Here is a 19255-nt window from a genome sequence, read left to right as displayed (position 1 = left end):
TATATATATATATATATATATATATATATATATATATATATATATATAGGAACGGAGCAGACTATGGTTTACAATGTCAGTGCACGTCAGACACGACGGAGTGTGTTACGGGTGATCTTTGCGAGCACAGTAATTATCCAAAGTGCATATTGCTCAGTGTAAGAAAGACGTTACGATATCAGAAAAGTTTTATGTCATAATAATCTCATAATAATTCGAATCGTAAGCCACTCTTGGATTGCGCGAAACTTCAATTTATATTCAATTTTCAAGCGATTTCTGTGTAGATAGTGTGTCACGAACTTTAAATGCAATTTGGTGTGAGAGAAGCTGATTTTCGTGAATTTTGTATCAATCGTAGTTGATTAAACACCGAAAGATTGACGTAATAATAATTATAGCATCACATATATCTTCTCTATTAATATCGCACAGATGTGTAACCTAAAAGTATTATTGAAAAAGAGATTTAGAGATATAATAATCTCTTATCACATTGTTATCGAGTACTTGCGATACAATCAGAAATCAATCACTTCCGTTTATTAGTGAATGCGGATTAGCGAGCGGATTAGCTTCGTGCCATTGTGACATTAAAAACTTTGACAAACAGCTGGTTGTAACAACTGGTGTACTGTAGCTTATACTGTACTGTGACTATATTATACTATTTTATGGACTATATTATTTTATAAACTATATATGCAACTATTTATTTTTTTATGTAAATCGATTGCTCAACAAAGTGTAGTGAATGTAATATTTCTATGTATTGATTTAAATTTGTGTAGCTGAGGCTGTTTTATTTATAAAACCTCAATTCTTTGTGTATATACTTCAATCACATTCATAAAAATGGCTAAAAAATTATGATAGAATGTTTCAAAGATGCTTATCATATTTTAATGACAACTCCTTTAGCAAATATGTGTGTATGTGGTATCAATTTTTATTAATAAAATTTTAATAGGACAGTTGTTAAAATAAGAACCATTTGATGACTAATCAAAGAACAAGTTTTATTTTTTCATTTATATCTTTGTATCCTTATGTATTTCTGTAAAAATTTTGCTAACTTCCAATATAAAATATTTCTTTGGGTTTTAAGTTTCTCAAAGAAAAATTGATTTCGAACACCATGTAATGATTTTATATCCTACTATATAATAATATAGTATAATATAGTATAATATAGTATATAATATTCATCATATTAATAATACTTTTAATTATTTCCTCTCACTTAGGATGCTGTCCAGACAGTTTGCCCGTAGTGGCCAATCCTGTATAGTAGCGAGATGGTTTACTCGTAGCAGTATTACAAGAGAATCTAATCAAGCACCAAAAAGTAGTAATACTCCAAAAGATCAAGAAGATGTCTTAGGTATAAAGAGGTTTTACATAAAATACTTTCATAGATTAAAATTTTTGATATAAAATTAATTTTATATCAAAAAAACCAATATTTAATACTAGAGAACTTACAGCTTATCTGTCTCTTTTTAATTCTATCATAGAAAAAAATATGTAGACGAAGAAAAAAGCTTCTCAATAAAAATGCAGATATGTATCCTTGTTTTAGGAACGCGTATGCATCGTGTAACCAATTTTGATAAACTAGTGTTGGCTTGGGTAAAACGATATCCTAGCGTTGCAGAAGTTCCTGAAAAAGTTACGTATGTATTACATTTTATATTTTTATAATATTTAGAAACTTTTGCATATGTAAAAGTAAAAATAAACAAGAGTATACATTTTCTAGTTTCTTTGTGAATAAAACGTTGATAATTACAAAAATTCTAATGTTGATAATTACAAAAAATATAATTTCTTTTGTATGTTTTCATGTCTTATAATTTCACTTTTTTCCAGAATTGATTGTTTACTCACTGCAAGGAGTAAAGCTCGAATTAAAACTATAAACTACATGATAGTTATGAGTATAATTGGTTGCATAATTGCTGCGATACTGGGGAAGAGACAAGCTGAGAAAGGAGAAAATTTGTCTAAAATGAGAGATGATTGGTATCAGGAAATGTTGGACAAGGATAAAAATAAATAGAAATGACAAACTATAAAGTTTCATAACATTCACTCGGCAGAGATGAGAATGGAGAAACATAGAAACAAGATAGAATTATTTAAGATACAAAATTTTAAAAAGCGCGAGCAGATGTGAAACAATCTCACTATTACTCTATCACTTATGATATTACTTATGATATTTTTCATAAGGCATTAAATGTTTTGGTTTGATTGCTTGTATTTGTAATGTATAACGAGCGTTTTATAAAATAGTATTTCCTTACAATAACCAGATAATAAAACACACTCCCTATATATGTATATGTGTATATACATGCATCTATTGTACAATTACATTGTTTAAGTGAGGAGCCTTGATTTATGTACATTATTGATAATTCAATTTGTTGGCGATACATACAACATTGTAGACCCGACCATATGATCTATATGATTCATGTACATTATTCCTTGTAGATGATACACAAATGTAATAAACGCTCGTAGAAAGATTTTTATATACTATATATGCTCATTGCAAAATGTAACATTTTAGGGAGTAAACAAATTGTATCTAATATTTCTAAAATTGCTATATACAATTTATGTAAATAATTCAAAGGATATAGCAATTAATCTAATAATCAATGATGTAACCAAATGATCCTCAGTTCATTGGATTCATTGGAAGCCTTTATACTTTCATATGTGGTGGTTTATAAAATCCACGGCATCTTTCATAGTAGACTTGTACTGTGCGTTTTCTTACTACTTCTTCTATATTGAGTTCAGCTCGTAACAATCTCAATTTATTCTGTTCTTTTCTCAAGCTTTTTATAAGAGCTGGACTCTCGTCACCATTGTCTTTTAATTTTTTCATATGCACAACTTTCTCCTTAGTGATATCCAGACACTTTGTGATTGCTTGTTCCCTTTGAGTATGTTCCGATTCTATTTGCTGGAATAAGTCTTTACACTGCATAGTAGGATCCACTTGGCCTTTGAAGGATTCAGTTGGAATTGTAGTATTCAGCATATATATTATTTTATCATCTATCAGCCTCATTTTTTTTAATGTATCCTGAAATATGTATTACAAGTTTTTACTATTTAATCTAGTTTAATAAATTTTAATATTTCTGGTAAGTATATCACGATCCCGAAATATATCACGATCCCGAAAAAATCATATATTTATCTTATAAGGAATAATATTATAAATTAAGTTATATTTAAGTTCATACACATATCTATAATTTTTTTTTGTAGCAGTTAGCCTTAAAGCAAATCTTACATTCAGTTTCCTAACCTCACAACAAAGCTGCACGTGTACGTATAACTTTACATAGATGAGATTTTTGCAAACAATTACGTTGATAATTTATGTATCGTTAAGATTTAAACAATTTTCTTCTGTTGTAATATATTTTTTGTATAAAAAAAGGTAGAATTATTAGCCGGTATTTTAATGTCTTTGTGGTTAGCTTGAAATAACTTAAGTTATATTAAATATATATATATTTTTTATATTTATATAACGACGTACATAAATGCGCGAGTACTATATATAACTACTTTCAGAAATACCTGAAATTCTAAAAAATCGCCACACTGCATATTCGCGGTTGCCATCATTAAGGTCAAAAGCCACTCACGAGTGGGATGAGTATGTTGCATCCGATAAATCGAAATTCGATTCTTTTCTTATTAAACGATTGATTATATTTTTATATTTTTAAATTCGATTTTTTCTATGTCCACAGCTTTTTTGATACAAATAATATTTTAATGCAAAATTACAATTGGAAAATATGAAGTTCGAAATAGAATTGTCGCTATTCCTTAAATTAATTTGGGTTGCGTTCCAAAACATCCTTTTTAAGGAAATTTTACTCGAGACTATAGTTATGTAACGTGAACTGTAGGTATTGAGTAAAATTTTCCTCTAAAAGAACGTTTTGAAATGCAATCTTGATATATCTTAACAGTAAATGAACTAACGCCATGAATTTAATACGCCTGGAAAGTAAAGGCCTCAATATTTAAAATGCTTCTCGAACCATCTCATTGTTTATCATTATATCATTTTTGTCGAAGTTATAATCCTTCAATGACGTATATATCCCAATAGCACAAATCTCTCTGGGACATCCAGGAGATTTATGGCTCCTGCACACAGGACGCGGTAATGCTTGCCGTAAGAGCTAGAAGGTTATTACGGAAAGCAGCATATTGATTGGCTGTCGCGCGAACTTCTGCCGCGCGGCAAGCATTACCGCGTCCTGTGTGCAGGAATCATTAGACTTCTATATAATTACTAGACTGCTAAAGGCCGGTTTATGATAGTCGTATGCGGCGCCCTTAAGGGACTCCACACAAATTTCCGTAGCCGTAACGTAAGACGTACCGTAAGAATTGACCAATTACGATCGAGTATTCATCAAAATGGCGACCTTACGATTAGACAATTCTCAAGGGACGTCTACATTGGAAGTAAACAGTAAGAAGTAAGAATAAAAAATTGACCAATCATAGTTAATTATTCTTCTCACATTCGACTGTGGTTGGTCAATTTCTTACTCTTACTTCCTACTTCTTACTGTTTACTTCCAATGTAGACGTCCCTTCAACGTGATTGGCCAATTCTTACGGTACGTCTTACGTTAGGCCGATCTACAATAGATGGAGTAAGGAGTAGGAGTAGGAGTAAGAAATAAACAGTAAGCAAATTGACCAATTCCATTCTCACGTTTCAAAAATAATCAATTGTAATTGGTCTGTTTACTTACTGCTTATTTCTTACTCCTACTCCTTACTCCATCTATTGTAGATCGGGCCTTAAGGGACGTCTACATTGGAAGTAAATAGCAAGAAGTAGGAAGTAAGAGTAAGAAATTGACTAACCACAGTCGAATGTGAGAAGAATAATCAACTATGATTGGTCAATTTCTTATTCTTACTTCCTACTTTTTACTGCTTACTTCCAATGTAAACGTCCCTTTACTGTTATGTCAAGTTGTGTGTGAAGGTCCTAATGGAGGATTCACACCGCGTCCGATATCCAACGTACGATATCCAATAGGAGAACAGCTTTCTAATGGAGAATTGAATTCTCTAATAAAAAGCTGTTCTCTTATTGGATATCGGATGTCGTACGTCGAACATCGGACACGGTGTGAATCCTTCATAAGGGGCGCCGCATACGAACTGACATAACAGTAATGTAAGACGTACCGTAAGAATTGACCAATCATTTTGAATATCGTCGAACCCTAAGGTCCCCATTTTTGTAAATACTCGATTGTAATTAGTCCATTTTTACGGTACGTCTTACGTTACTGTTATGTCAATTCGTGTGCGGCACCCCTATGCTTATTTTTATTACCTATAGTTTGGCATTGTGCAAGGGCCTTTACGCCACACAGATATGTGGAATTCTAAAAAGTTTTAACTGCCGGCAATAAAAATTTCTACATCACCGACGGTCGGTAAAATTTTTCATGACGCGTAGCGCTAAACGTTTAATATTTGTGGAATGCGGTTTCCACGGCAATAACTTATTTTGATAGAAAAATATTGTCATACATTCCAAATTTTTCTCACGCACACTTGAATTCTCACTTGTCTGTCATATAACAAAATTTTGGGGCTTATTACTCGAGAATGCGTGATCTTACGGAAATGCGGTTTTCACGATAACTTATTTTATTAGGAGAACACTGTCATATGTTTCAAATGTTTCTCGTACATACTTGAATTTTCACTTACCTGTAAACTATTAGCTGCACACACACACACAAGTATATTTTTAATAAATATATCTTAAAAATTGAAGTGTATTTAAGAAAACACTTGAATATGAACGAAACGTTTTTCAATATAGTTTCACCATATTAAAACACTTCGTGATTAGTTAGCGCAATCATATAATATACAAAATGTCAAAGAATATTTGAATAAAAAGTATCAATTAAGTATCAATTAATTAAAACCATTCGTTTGTTTTTAGGGATAAGGGTTTGTCTATAATTATTTAATGATAAACTGACAATAGAGTAGTAAAAGACTCTGCATAGCTGGAGATCTTACAACTTAAATGACGTCAATTCCACTTACTACAAGCAATTAAAATCAAAGTTCTATTATTGTTTTAACGTTGATTGACTCAATGAAAAAAAATGCAATATAACATATATTTTTTAATTTGTAATAAAAAACAAAATTATACAAGCTATACAAGTTAGGAAACTGTTAATATCCTCAATTGTATTTAATTGTAGGTTCATACCCTAGTTTTATTAAATCTGTTTTCATGTTTTCTAAAATATTGGATGGAAGGCATTTAAGTGGTTCGCGAGGTGGTCCAACATTAATATTAGTAAGAAGAACCATTGCAGTTTTCATAGACTCCACCCAATTACCTACAAATAATCATGTTAATGGCAATACTTTCTGTCTCAGAAATTTGTATAAAAACGATATTGCATTTACCGTATTTTGATATAGCAATTACAGCATCTGAAAGTTTTTCTTGCATCTTTCTAGCTGTCCAAGTATTTTCATTCTTGCCAGTAGCAACAAGATTTATTACAAGTTCTGGAAATATATTTATGCTAGTAGCTATAAAAGAATCCATTCCCAACGCACATGCGGCGTTTATTATCTAGAATAAAGCAGATGAGAATAAATTTTCTTTAGATTAAAATTAAAGAAAACAAAGTTTTATTTCTAAATAATTTTCAGCTAATTCTTACCTTATCATTACCAAAGAAAATTACATATTTTTTGTTATCAGCATATAGTGCTTGTGCACCCTCATCTAAATTGGCACTAGTGAATTTTATACCCACAAAAGTGGGTATTTTATTGCCAATTGAGTCAAGGAATTGTCCCATATGTACTATACAATATTTTGTATTAATTCTTATGTACTAATTAAAGGTTGAAAGACTACTTACTATTAACATCAGAGAACATAGGAATGTGATAGTAGAGTAAGGGTGTGTTTGGTGCTGCCTGTCCAACTATTTCTAGGTATTCAACCAGTTGTCCAGGAGTATTGGGCTTGAAATACAACTCGGGTAAGCAGAGGATGGCATCTACATGCAAACTTTCTGCATGTTTTGCCTGCAAATTATTATTTTCATTGTTATTTCATCCACAGTCTTCACAAATATTAATTAACAAATTTTACATATTATAGTTTTCTCATAGCTATGTATGTTATACTTACAAGTTCAATGACATCAGGAAGAGGAGCACCCCCTACTTGAATCATCAAGTGCTGTCCTGTTTCTTTCACCACTTTTACCCAGGCTTCAGTAACAAGTTTTCTTTCATTAACAGACAGTAACATTCCTTCACCGCTGGTACCATTCACTACAACAGGAAGATATTTAACAAAGTTATTATTTTATTTTTAAAGTGAACATAATAATGCTTTTTATTCAATTTATCTGAAATAATAATTATTCAATGAATTAGCAGAAATTTGTAAAAACATGTTAATATATAATATATTATTCCTAATGCGTCTATATATGTATATATAAAATTCCTGTAACATTACTCTTATGAAATACTTATGTAATTACTTATATAATTACTTATGTAATTAGAATTAATATTAATAATGAAGGTTGCTTACCAAGTATACCTTTGACTCCTTTTTCTGCCAAGTATTTTCCATATCGAGGTATAATGCCCAAGTTAAGAGACCTATTAAATAGATTTAATCTCTTCAATATGTCTCTTAGCTAATTAAAATGGATTATAATATTTGATCTAAGTTAATTATTATTATAATTTGATTTAATATTAATTATTTCTTTATAATTGATGAATATCAATTTATTACCTGTTCTCAGTGAAAGGTGTAAATACTGGGACAATAATTAAAATGGATTATAATATTTGATCTAAGTTAATTATTATTATAATTTGATTTAATATTAATTATTTCTTTATAGTTGATAAATATCAATTTATTACCTGTTCTCAGTGAAGGGTATAAATACTGGGACAATAATTAAAATGGATTATAATATTTGATTTAAGTTAATTATTATTATAATTTGATTTAATATTAATTATTTCTTTATAGTTGATGAATATCAATGTATTACCTGTTCTCAGTGAAGGGTGTAAATACTGGGACAATAAGACCCCTGTACGTATATGATAATCGCTGTAATTACAAAACAACATTACTTCTCGAATATTTTCAACAAACAAAATATTCTAGTACTATTCCGGTAGATTAAATTTAAATATTGCGGCAAATCAAGTCGTATTTCACCAATTGCACAATCGTGTACGCCTCGTGATTTAATTGCACGATGAGTAAGGGATTCTCTTAGTTTAAATAAAACTCGCTTCTTATACGCGATGAATTTCGTAAGTGTGCTGATGGGCGTTCGTTAGTATACTTACGGACATCGTTGCTGAAAGCTGCGACGTTTCTTACGACCTAGCACGACAAGTTGACGCAAAGAGCGACGTCGAGATAACTGCGCCCAAACGGTGAGTGAAATCATGTTTTCCAGCACTGATAACACATATGCAAGCAAATAAGTAACGAATTGTTTTATCAATGATAAGGCAGTGATCAGTTATTTATTTACTTGCACAGATACAAGCTTGTCAGTCAGGAGGCGGTAGTGTCTACTGTTGAAGGTTCTTGTCGGCTAAATTAGAATGCCTTAAAGTTGCGGACAACTCTGATATTATACCGTTGTTATATGCATCTTCTACATTTATTTTCTTTTACGTATAGAGTGTAATCTCATCGAGAATGGATACCAGATACACACAAGATGTATGCATAATTATTTAGATAAAGTATCAATATTCAATGAATATCAAAGTAAAAAATTTGCAAAATATTCTATGTAGTTTCAGAGATGTCATTTCAGAGATCGGGTTAGGTTCAGAGTTGGCTCACGCGGAAATTATGACACATTCTACGTCTACGGTAAACAAAGCGTAAACTATGTATGAGATGTCATCCATGCAGACAATAAATAATCTATGAATGTCGTTTAAAGAGCGTATGGATTGCCCAAAAGTTAACTAAGAAAAACTTTTATTTTTATTCAACCTTTAGAATTCTCATGTAAATTCATAAACATTGTTTCCTACAGTATTTTTTACAAATAGAAAATGGTAATTTCATAGTATAGTAAATGGAAATTTCATGCAATTTGTTACAATTTTTTAAACGTTACATCTATAATTAATAATATTTTAAATAAACAAACAAAAGAGTAATTATAAACTATGAGGCAATTGCTGCAATTGTTTTATAATTTAATTATTCTTTTCTATGTATTTTAATATACTTCACAATATTCTACGTAGTTTACATTGTGAAAAAAGACGATGTATACTGCGTATACATCGCGTAAATAATAGCGTGAATAATGCATGTAGACATAATCTTGAAATTTACAGTACCGACTCTAGTTAGATTAGATTAGAGAACCTTTAATAAGAAGGTTGTCAACTCGGTTATGTGACCTGATTGCGCGCTGAGAATGCCATAGCTTTGAGAAGAGAAATGGTGTTAGTGGATAGTGCTAATCAGTGGTTTTTCATTTTATTTTCATTTTATTTTTTTATTTTATTTTTATTTTATTTTCCTTTGATAAGTTCTTATACTAGGAAAATTTTTAGCGTTATTCACTAACTATCCCTTTCTTCTTTACCGTCACTTGAATCCCTTTTCAAAGTTATGGATGTTCATGGAATCCTCAATGCGTGATCAGATCACGTGCCCGAATTGACGACACTCTTATTTTAAAGATTCTCTATGTTAAATTATCAACTTTGCTAGTTCTTTTTTTAGCGGCATAGAGGAGGGGGTGTTTCGGTTAATAACAACACGATAATGACGACGATTATTTATAAAAATGCTCTTTATGTTTATTTACATGGAGATCCTTTTTCTCAACAATATGTCAATAGTATTAATATATTATTGTAATGGTAAATTCGCTATAAGAGTTGCAAGACGATCGCATGCTTCTTTTTATTTGTTTAACGGATATTACATGCTTCTCTTTTTTGTTCTTCGACAACACGAGAACGGAGGCTACTCGAGTGTTTATTTTATATAATAATGCCAAAGAGAATTCTCTATTTTAACGTTAGCTGCTACTCGTATAATCCTTTCTTTATTTTGCAATAATTGTCGTTCGAATGCGACGAAAAGTCATACTACGGCGTACTGCATACGCGCACCTAGGAGAATAGTTTTTCCTGCTTTTTTTTAGCGGTAACATGATCTCGTTTCTTTCTTTTTCTTTATGCTTTTGCCTTTTGCCTCGGTCCTTTACGTTCGCGTTGCTCTCTTGTGAAGCAGCATAATCGTTACGCAATCGCGACGCCTTAAAATAATCGTAGAATATTCAGTTCTATGACAAAGTTTACAAAGAAATTTCTGTCACTTCAAGCATCGCGTCGGTGAAAGTTTCACGGTGGGTTTTGCTTTGCTTGCGATGAGATAACAGCTTTTTGTTCCAAGTTTATTCATTAAGAACGGCATCAACGATTCTGATTATCATGAATTAGTGAGTGAACGAAAAGTGACGCCAGGGACGAAATTATTGTAATTATTATAATAATTGAAATTATTAATTATATATTGTTATTCGGAGTCGAACGAATCGAGATCAATAGCAAGTATTCCAAGAAAATACCCCAGCGACAACAAAATGTTCTTCTTACGTAACACCTTTCGTGCTGTCTTTTCCCTTCCATTCTTTCTTCTTTAATGCGATTTAGTCAATCGTGTGTAACGCGCGAAATATCATTGCGAGGTGACGATCGATCTGGAAGCAAGTGAGAAAACGCATCAATTGCACAACTAGCCCCGATGATCGCGAGGGTATTCCTTTCGACAGACACTTTAACTTTCGGCGATTCGACTAATTACCGCACGTCGTTCCGCTATAACTCGCGTATACAATTTACGTAATTATTATTTTTATTCTTTTTTTTTTGTTTTGCCAACACGCTCGTACAATGATTATACATTTTATTGACGATGAGCCGGGGAATAAAGCCGTCGACGAGAAACGCGGGCAGCAACCGCTTACAAGATAAACGCGTTACGTATATGATAAAGTTTTACACTTATGAAAAAAGAGAGACGTATCGTATTATAGTTCGATTAAAGAGGATCCACGCACCGGCGAGGTAATCGGGCCAGCCCGACCGCGCGCGGCGGGAACGCGTTTAATTAATTTATTTTCCTCCTTTCCCTTTTTTCTCACCTCCTTCATCTCCTTTTGCTCTTTCAATCGTTTCGTCTCGTCGTCTACTAACTTGTATCATACTTCTCCTCTCCCCCTTTCTCTCTTTTTTCCTCTCTCTCGCGCGCGCTCTTTCTCTCTCTCTCTCTCTCTTTCCCTTTTTCTCAATCGAAGATAGTTTGTTTAGATTTATTTCTTTTGTTTTTCTTCTTTGGCTTCGAAACACGCCCCGTACAAAAATGCAACGTATCGGCTCGACGGCCTCTTCTACGAGAGTAACACGTATGCGTGTATGTATGTGTGCGCACAATTATATATTTATATATTTATATATATATATATATATATATATATATTATATATACGCGCGCGTTTCTCGTAATTAACGTAACAGCTACCGAAGAATCACGGATATGTACAGTTAGGGATATGCCCGGCGCGTTTAAGCATTTTCTTTTTCTTCCTTTCATTTCTTTTTGGCTTCTCGCACGACCTCCTCGAGGACAGTTCATCGTTCGATCTCTGTCGTGCTCCTGTCGGTCTCTCCGCGCTTCTCCGTCGCCTCCCTCTCCCTTTCCTTCGTCCGTGCCGTTCGCGACCGACGGAGAGGAGAGGAAGAAGGAGCCTTAATACTGCATCGTTTACGTAGATTCGGCTCCTCGTGGGAGCTCGCTCGATAGAATCCTTAATCAGAGTGGTCCCAAAAATATTAAGAAGTAGTCGTTTCGTGCGCGCGCGCGCGTCCCGCTCATTACGCGGTACAGTCACCCTCCAGATGCGTCCAACGAGCTCTTCGGCCACGAAGAGGGAAGGGAAGAAAGTCGGTCCGCCGAGCGTGGACGTTGTCGAATTTCCGGGGAGAACTTCGGTAGGAAGGGACGCGTGTGTTGTACGTTCTCGACGATTTTGTATTTGTTACACTGAGAAAAAATACTGAAAGATTCATTTGTGGGATATAAAGTTTATTTCTGTGAATAAACCTCGTACGAACTACATGATATTATATGTGATATGATATATAATCACTTTAAACAAATCTCCAAGTAATCTTCTCCCAATGCAACACAATGCGAGGAGTACCGTGGGACACGTTTTATTCGTCGGGGAAATGCAATCTTCGCGGTCGGCTTTGACGGTAAAATTCTATCATTTGTCGCGCTTCACATCGTAGAACAAAACGAGTCTCGCGCGTATTGATTTAAACGTCAAATAATATACATCGCTTCTTCCCGAACAAATTGTCAAAGTAAAGCACGAAGCTGAAGTAATTAATTCGACGCTACTATGCCGATGGCGGCAATGTAGTCGACGATACAATTACATGATTATCTCTGACGTAAGATATCTCATCGTTACCGTAAATTTACTCCGCGATATTTCTGCTACGAGACAACGTTGATACACGCGATTTAATGATGTATTGTATTTACGTTACATATGTGTTAATTTGATTCTCATGTGAAGAAATAAAAATACGATTGATTAATTAATTAGCGTGCATCGCGACAGGATCGAATCGCAGTAACCAGGGAAACTAGCGATTTTAATTGGTTCCGCGGGCGACCCAGATCTTCGACGAGGCGTCCACGCTTTCCGGACGCGAATTTATCAATCTCACACCAGCTCGTTGCAACGTTCTGCGGCGGCACGACGACGAACGGTCACCGGTTGCAACCGAAAAGTAACGCCCGATAAGACCCTCGTCCGTTCGTATAATCGATGATTCTCACGATGCGGGGGGTTTAGCCGGAGGTCCAAGGAGCGTCGAATATTAATTACAGTAATTAATTATCGTTATTAGTAGCCATTGTTCGTTACTGCCTATGTACATGACATTCTCCGCAAGACGCTGCGCGCAGAAAAATATCATTCCACTGCCAAGAAATGCGATCGTTCAGTTTACTTCCCCTCTTTCAAGTAACGGGTTAGCTTCAACAAAGAATATTTTCTTGATTCAATAGGTAAGATTGAGAATATACTCATCACAAACTTGAGAAAAGTCAATTATCGTGTCAATACTCGAAAGAATTATACTCTTTACAAAAATATCGAAAGTTGACTCGATACAATGTTATAAGCAAATCGAATTTAACATTCTTCATTAAAATGTTAGATTTGGAATATATTTGGAATAAAAATTTATAGATTTAATACAAATGTGATAAATAAAATAATAAATTATGATAGATTTGGAGGTATATAAACTTACGGAATACTTGAAACAAGTAACACTTACTTGGATGCAGTATGCATTTTTCTGTGTGCACTTTCTTCCTTTCTCTCTCTCTCTCTCTCTCTTTGTCTTTACATATATATAAAAGAAATACTGCTACGGCGTATTTACTGGGATACAGTTTGCTCTGGTTTCTAATTGCTGCTTTTTACTGCGCAAAATACATGTATATATATATGTATATATATAAACACATATACATATACTTGTGTTGTACTCGCCGAGTTCGCAACTCGCGAACTCGGTTCTTCTGTCGTCGACGCTCGGGGAATTTCAATTTGCATCGCGGCCGTTCGCTCGTAAACAAGACGGTCGAATTGATTTACACATTAACCCATTAAAACGGGACTCTAATGTATTCTTAGGCTCCCGTGAATGCGAGCATCTTTCGAGAACAAAAAGAGAAAAGATAGATCGTGTAAGAAGAAGAGAAGAGAGATTGTGTAATGGCGAGGTATGCGCGCTAATCGAGAGGCATCCTGACATTTCCCTCTTTCTCCTTAATAAATGTAGAAATATTTCGAGGGTTTATCGAGTGGGCAGCGAGTGATGCATTTTCTAGGATGCGACACGCGTATGTGGTCGCACTTTATGACGCTCGCAGTATTGTCCATTGCGCTAGTAGATACGGCGATCGTCAGATCAAATTAGCGTTGGATAGCTCGATCTGCGCTTTATCTGCGAGGATGACTTACGGTACGATGATTACGACTCGAGATTGCAAACACATGAATTGCAAACACGTTCGGCCCCGTATGTTATCTCGTATGTTCTTGTGTGTTCTCGGTGATTCGACATCGCGGGACTGCTACTAATGCCAATTTTCGATCGCGTTCTTATCGTTAGCAGATACGGCGCTCAGGTTTGCGTGTCGATCTCTACGGAAATTTTTTTTTATCGAACGACATTTCTTTTGCTTCTTTTCTCTTCTGTGCCTCTTCATCTCCCTCTTCCTCACACTATTCTTAGGGATATGCGTATAAATATAGTTGGCCTGCGTGTGTGTCCGGCCCTTATCTCTTTTATTTCCGTCTGCATGTTTGTTTTCATTGGTCTCTCGTGGAGATATGTGATTATGTAATTTGCGGAGAGACGAGGGGTGTGAAACACCAGCGCGAAGGAAGTAGTATCCAAAAATATACAGAGTCCCCCCCAGTGACGTCGCGAAGCATCTTAGGGGGTGGGATATGATATTCGCGTGTCGGATAGATCTTTCCGGTTTTGGGGGCATTAAAGGGTCCCGGCGTTTTCGTGTCGATCGATCGTGTACACAGCTTCTAAAAAATCAGTCAGCGAGGGCGTTGGGGGCGTTTCGAAAATATATAAAATATACCTAAAACGACTCACGTGGAAGACGGGGCAAGGCTATTCGCGACCTCACTGGCGTGCGACGTGTGATTCCGTTACTTGTTTGTCGTTATTTAATTAACGTTAAAAATAGCGAAATTAGCTTCGGAAAAATTAGGCTGCCGGCTTCGGACGCTCGTCGAGCACGAGAGGCGCGTCCGCGTTCTTTCTCGCGTGAAAAAATAATTGAACAGCGCGATTATAGCATAGCACACACTCGAACGCGAATTTCTCCATCCGACACCCCTTGGTCTCGTATTTACAATCTACGTTATATATAATATATGTATATATATATATTATATGTATATACGTTCGCTAAAACAGTTAGGAGAGAGGGACGGTAATCGAGAATGCAACATCGATCTACCCTCTAGCGTTAACAATATATAGTAAATATGGTCTTTACGTTAGCAACTGCCGAATATACTTTACGACGTTCCCTCGTCGGATTCTACTCGAGTTCCTTTATCACATGATCGATCAGACGAAGAAACAGAAAACGATCGTTCGTTAACGTTGAGTAGAGTGTGAACGAAGTGGAGAACGATAACAGCGATATATAACTTTGTCGCAAGGCTTTCGCGCGAAAGCCTAACTCGTATCAATGTAAAACTTCAGGTACGACGTTGAAGAAATGATAAAGACGACATTGGGCGCAAATGATAGAGAAATGAGGTAAGAGTACCAATGCCTGGACCCCTATTTAATCCTGGACTTTCTTATTGTCTTAGTCTTTGAATACAAATAATCAAACTTTTCGCGTCTAGTATATGTATATACACGAAGAGAGAGAGAGACAGAATATTATAGTTTTCTTTCACATAAATTCTTTTCAATTATACTGTGTCTTTAGCAGTGTAGGAATAGACTGTCAGTAAGGTACCTTGCTAAGGAACATAGTAAATTTGAGAAAAAGTATTCTCTTCGACCAGAAGGATATTTTAATGATATTTTATCTGACCAATTTGAAATGTTTAGTCTAGCTTCCTGTTTGGTACTGAATCTTTTTTTTAATAGTTAATATTATATATCTATTTAAAAAAAATTTTTAGAAATATAATATTGAATAATCTTGAGAAATTCTTGAATAATCTTGGATCTTTTTTGTCATTTAATAAGAAGAAAATAAAGATTTTAATGTATGCAAGAAAATAAGAATTATATTCTTGTGTTAACGCGCCAAGCATTCTGGATTTGTTTTCGACGTTCCGTGAACATTCCGGTTCACTTCTTCAGGAAACTTTTTTAGTTGAGTCTCAGAGTCGTTCTTCTAGCCAGATAAAGTATGTTAAATTTCGCTAGAACTATAGCCAATTTTTTAGATAATATATATGTCAATTTTTAAAATACATAAGTAGCATAAATAAGTTGAAAGGATAGTCAATTACGACAAAATGTCGATCTGTTGCTTGGCTACAAACTTTTATAATAATTTTTACTATAAAATTCTCTCCGTGCATATTGAGTATATACATGTATTTTGTGTTGAGAGTTTAAATATTTGCGTTTAAAAACAATTGAAGTGACCAGAACGCTCAGAATTAGATACATGTCCGAGAATTGGTATTTTTGCCTTTACAGAGATGGGAAATCGCGTGAAGCTGCGAATTCCTCCGGATACACGGTGTCGAGCGGGTAGACGGCTTGTTCCGACGTTTTTCGAACGGAAATACGCTCTTACGGGAAGCACTTCCGATAAATACGTCTACACGCGAACGTCGCTGATCTTAGATCACTTATTAGAATGTCGTTTTGGCAAAGTTTCTTCTTTAGAGATCACGAGCGATCGCCCGTCGGAGATGGATCGCGGGCTCGCTCTCTCGCGGCCGCGATCCACCTGCGATTGTTATTCGTTGTACAAAAATAATAAAATCAGCCGCGACGTGGCACTAACTTTTTTCCGACGCGCCAGCGCGCCGATCAGACAAGCAGCCGGTCTGCCATGAATTTATTGCCACGCTACGTGAAATGAACTCCCGTTTGACATTCTACGATGACGGTCGTGCCGGTTCGACGAAATTAAGGGGACTGAAGAATCGTCACTTTGCCACTTAATGATTGTGCGATCGTTACCAGCTGCTGCAGGACAGACATGCTACGTATTGAGACCTTTAAAAAATTCCTGAAAACGATTTTAGCGGTGATGGTCTTCATCGCGGTGTCTTTCCCGTCTTTCTTGCTGGAAGCTTTTAGCCTGCTGACGTTGACTCTACGGCAACTTTGGTGACTATGCCCGAAGCTGGCTTTTGCTAGAGTATCGCGCGGCTGATCGTAATCGAGTTTCAATGTTATTCTCGGATATTGATGTCTTCCGAAGGATCTCCCTGATCCCTGAAGAAACTACTCGTCTGCTATATTCCGGAGATCATATTCGCTCACGTTCAATGTCGTCGCGTAGTCTCGATGATACAAAAGCGCTCGGTCTAGTATTTCTTTGGTAATCGTGGACTATACCAATCGTGTCTCGTCGATAGTCGAGGTATTTCTTGTTTCAAAAGACCTACTGATTATGCAACTTTTTCGAACGTTGTGATGCGGCGCGATATCTCTTGACTTCCCTACCCAAATCATACCCGAGACTGCAACTCGACAGGATCGGTATAGAGTCGTTTTTACAAGAGCAAGACTAGATTCATCAGGACTAGATTCTGACCGAATAACTGGACTACAGTGCTTACAATTGGCTTCTCCGAGCGGCGAAGATCGATGATATCGACGTCGCCCTTGACTGCCACTATGACTTCCAAACTGACAGTTTCCTTAACGACACTTTCTTCAGGTGTAGAGCGGCGTTCAGTATGTCGGACTCGCGAGTGTCTTCGCCGTCGGAGTGAACCTCGCGGTGTCTGCGTCCCGACATCTGCCATCGTCCTGGTAGTCGGTATCTCAAACCTCTCGATGTCGGGTCGGACAGTACTCCCGAAACCGGCACCTTTTCCTTGCTGGATCCCGGCAGTGACACCGATCTGCCCACGGAGAATCCCTTGCTGAGTCTGTCGAGAGTCGCGGGCAGGAGGTGTCGCATCCTCGGGATGGCCTGTTCTCGTTCTCTCAAGATGAACCTGCCGAGAGTCTTCCAGAACGCCTGCGTACTGTAAACGTTCTCGTCATCGCGTAACACCCTCATCTGACGATTTCCACTGCCTACGGCACCCGCGCCTCCCCACTCCAGTTCCTCGACCAGGGCGAATTTCATTGGGTCCTCCATTCTCCGAGCCTTCACTAGAGCTTGCGCCAGCACGTCTTGTGCTGAGGCGCTCACTGGCACTCGTAAAATTGCGTAAGGGATCTCGGGTGACACGTTATAGATGCAAACGAGGAAGGTGTCCGCCTCGTCCCATATGTGAGTGGGTTGGTCCCTTGAATTTGAGTCGTTGAACTTCGAATGACCGGCCGTGCTTCTGATGGAGGCCAACCACGCTCTGCTGCTCGGGTCGGTACCTACTCGTTTCAGAAGGAAACGACCTTGGCCTTTCCACTGGGCCTGCGCCTGAAGCGGATGCTCCGTAAGGTCCAACATGCGTTGAGTCGGTAGTTCCTCCCTGTCTCTCTTCTCCCAGCCGCGGAACACCTCTTCCACCAAAATATAATCGTCCACGTGGTTAGGCGATATTCCTGCCTTTTGCAACGCCTGCAGCATCACCTCTTGCGTGGTGCTCTCTTGAGTTACTTTGAGGATGGTGTAAGGCTCCTCCGGAATCACGTGGTAGACCATTAAGAAGAACATTCGTCTCTTCAAAGTGACACCACTCAGACCGGAATCGACGGTGCTGAGTTTGTCGGGCTCTTTGCCCGACGAGAGACGCTTCGACGACTCCTTGTGATCGCGGCAGCAGGTGTTGTAGTCCAGGCTCTCTTCCTCCATTCGCGAATAGATGAACAGCGTGGACAGAGCCAGTGGTTTGTTCTTGCAAGAGCGTAGTCGCACGTGTCGGTAACCAGGTCGTAGACATTTGAGCGGTATCACGCGCTGCGCGATCAGATGATGCGAGCTCGCCTCGACCACGCCGAAGCGCAGGAAGGCAAGGTCTTTGAACATCACTTGGAAGCAAAACTTCTCGTTCCAGATTGGATTCACCGCGTTGTTCTGTATTACTTTTGTTTTGTGTTTCGCGCAGTCGATCGGTATACCAACCAGTTCGACCTCGACATACGTACTGGTGAGGAAGTTGGTCGATGAGACATATTGTCCCGAGACTATTGACAGACTCAAGTGTGCCGAGTGCAGCCCGTCGAACTCTTTGTCCCATGGGTTAAACCGCCTGTCAACATGTATTTGTGATTGTTCGAGGAGAATGCATTTATGACAGAGTCGCTAATTATAATTTACCAAATAATCGATTTCTTGCAACGCGTACACGTGTACTGCAGTGGAAAACTGTGCGTTAGCATA

At 36.8% G+C, this 19255-nt stretch overlaps 4 protein-coding genes across 9 annotated transcripts in view; 1 reads left to right on the top strand and 3 right to left on the bottom strand.

The window, feature by feature from the left end:
- Positions 1 to 49: 49 nt before the first annotated feature.
- Positions 50 to 2538, top strand: LOC116848966 (UPF0389 protein GA21628-like). 4 transcript variants are annotated; one of them, XM_032825641.1, is made up of 4 exons: positions 50 to 129; positions 1248 to 1384; positions 1583 to 1676; positions 1873 to 2538. In XM_032825641.1, the coding sequence occupies exons 2-4, from the start codon at positions 1249 to 1251 to the stop codon at positions 2060 to 2062; spliced, it is 420 nt and encodes a 139-aa protein (XP_032681532.1). In that variant the 5' UTR covers positions 50 to 129; position 1248; the 3' UTR covers positions 2063 to 2538. The 4 variants fall into 4 exon arrangements, with proteins under 4 accessions (XP_032681532.1, XP_032681531.1, XP_032681533.1 ...); XM_032825640.1 differs by having other exon boundaries at positions 50 to 158; positions 1873 to 2537; XM_032825642.1 differs by lacking the exon at positions 50 to 129 and adding an exon at positions 204 to 222.
- Positions 1727 to 3887, bottom strand: LOC116848967 (coiled-coil domain-containing protein 58). 2 transcript variants are annotated; one of them, XM_032825644.1, is made up of 2 exons: positions 3613 to 3887; positions 1727 to 3106 (listed from the first exon to the last, which is right to left on the bottom strand). In XM_032825644.1, exons 1-2 carry the CDS (start codon positions 3700 to 3702, stop codon positions 2720 to 2722), a joined length of 477 nt encoding a protein of 158 aa, XP_032681535.1. In that variant the 5' UTR covers positions 3703 to 3887; the 3' UTR covers positions 1727 to 2719. The 2 variants fall into 2 exon arrangements, with proteins under 2 accessions (XP_032681535.1, XP_032681536.1); XM_032825645.1 differs by lacking the exon at positions 3613 to 3887 and adding an exon at positions 3320 to 3485.
- Positions 3888 to 6199: 2312 nt separating this feature from the next.
- LOC116848990 (N-acetylneuraminate lyase-like) lies at positions 6200 to 8584 on the bottom strand. The gene is made up of 8 exons (XM_032825695.1): positions 8458 to 8584; positions 8151 to 8212; positions 7673 to 7743; positions 7259 to 7404; positions 6984 to 7152; positions 6780 to 6925; positions 6517 to 6688; positions 6200 to 6446 (listed from the first exon to the last, which is right to left on the bottom strand). Exons 1-8 carry the CDS (start codon positions 8461 to 8463, stop codon positions 6286 to 6288), a joined length of 933 nt encoding a protein of 310 aa, XP_032681586.1. The 5' UTR covers positions 8464 to 8584; the 3' UTR covers positions 6200 to 6285.
- Positions 8585 to 9922: 1338 nt separating this feature from the next.
- Positions 9923 to 19255, bottom strand: part of LOC116848987 (1-phosphatidylinositol 4,5-bisphosphate phosphodiesterase epsilon-1-like) — a 46751-nt gene continuing 37418 nt past the window's right edge. For both annotated transcript variants that reach the window (XM_032825683.1, XM_032825684.1), the window contains one exon: positions 9923 to 19124. In XM_032825683.1, the coding sequence (XP_032681574.1) occupies positions 17597 to 19124 (1528 nt within the window). In that variant the 3' untranslated portion in view covers positions 9923 to 17596. The remainder of the gene's footprint in view (positions 19125 to 19255) is intronic.

The sequence above is a fragment of the Odontomachus brunneus genome, unplaced genomic scaffold (genome assembly GCF_010583005.1).
Source record: "Odontomachus brunneus isolate Ranch 3 - 2012 unplaced genomic scaffold, Obru_v1 Obru_scaffold_103, whole genome shotgun sequence".
Classification (NCBI taxonomy): Eukaryota; Metazoa; Arthropoda; class Insecta; order Hymenoptera; family Formicidae; genus Odontomachus; species Odontomachus brunneus.
The sequence above is the reverse complement of the archived record's forward strand: the minus strand, read 5'-3'. Positions and strand labels throughout refer to the sequence as shown.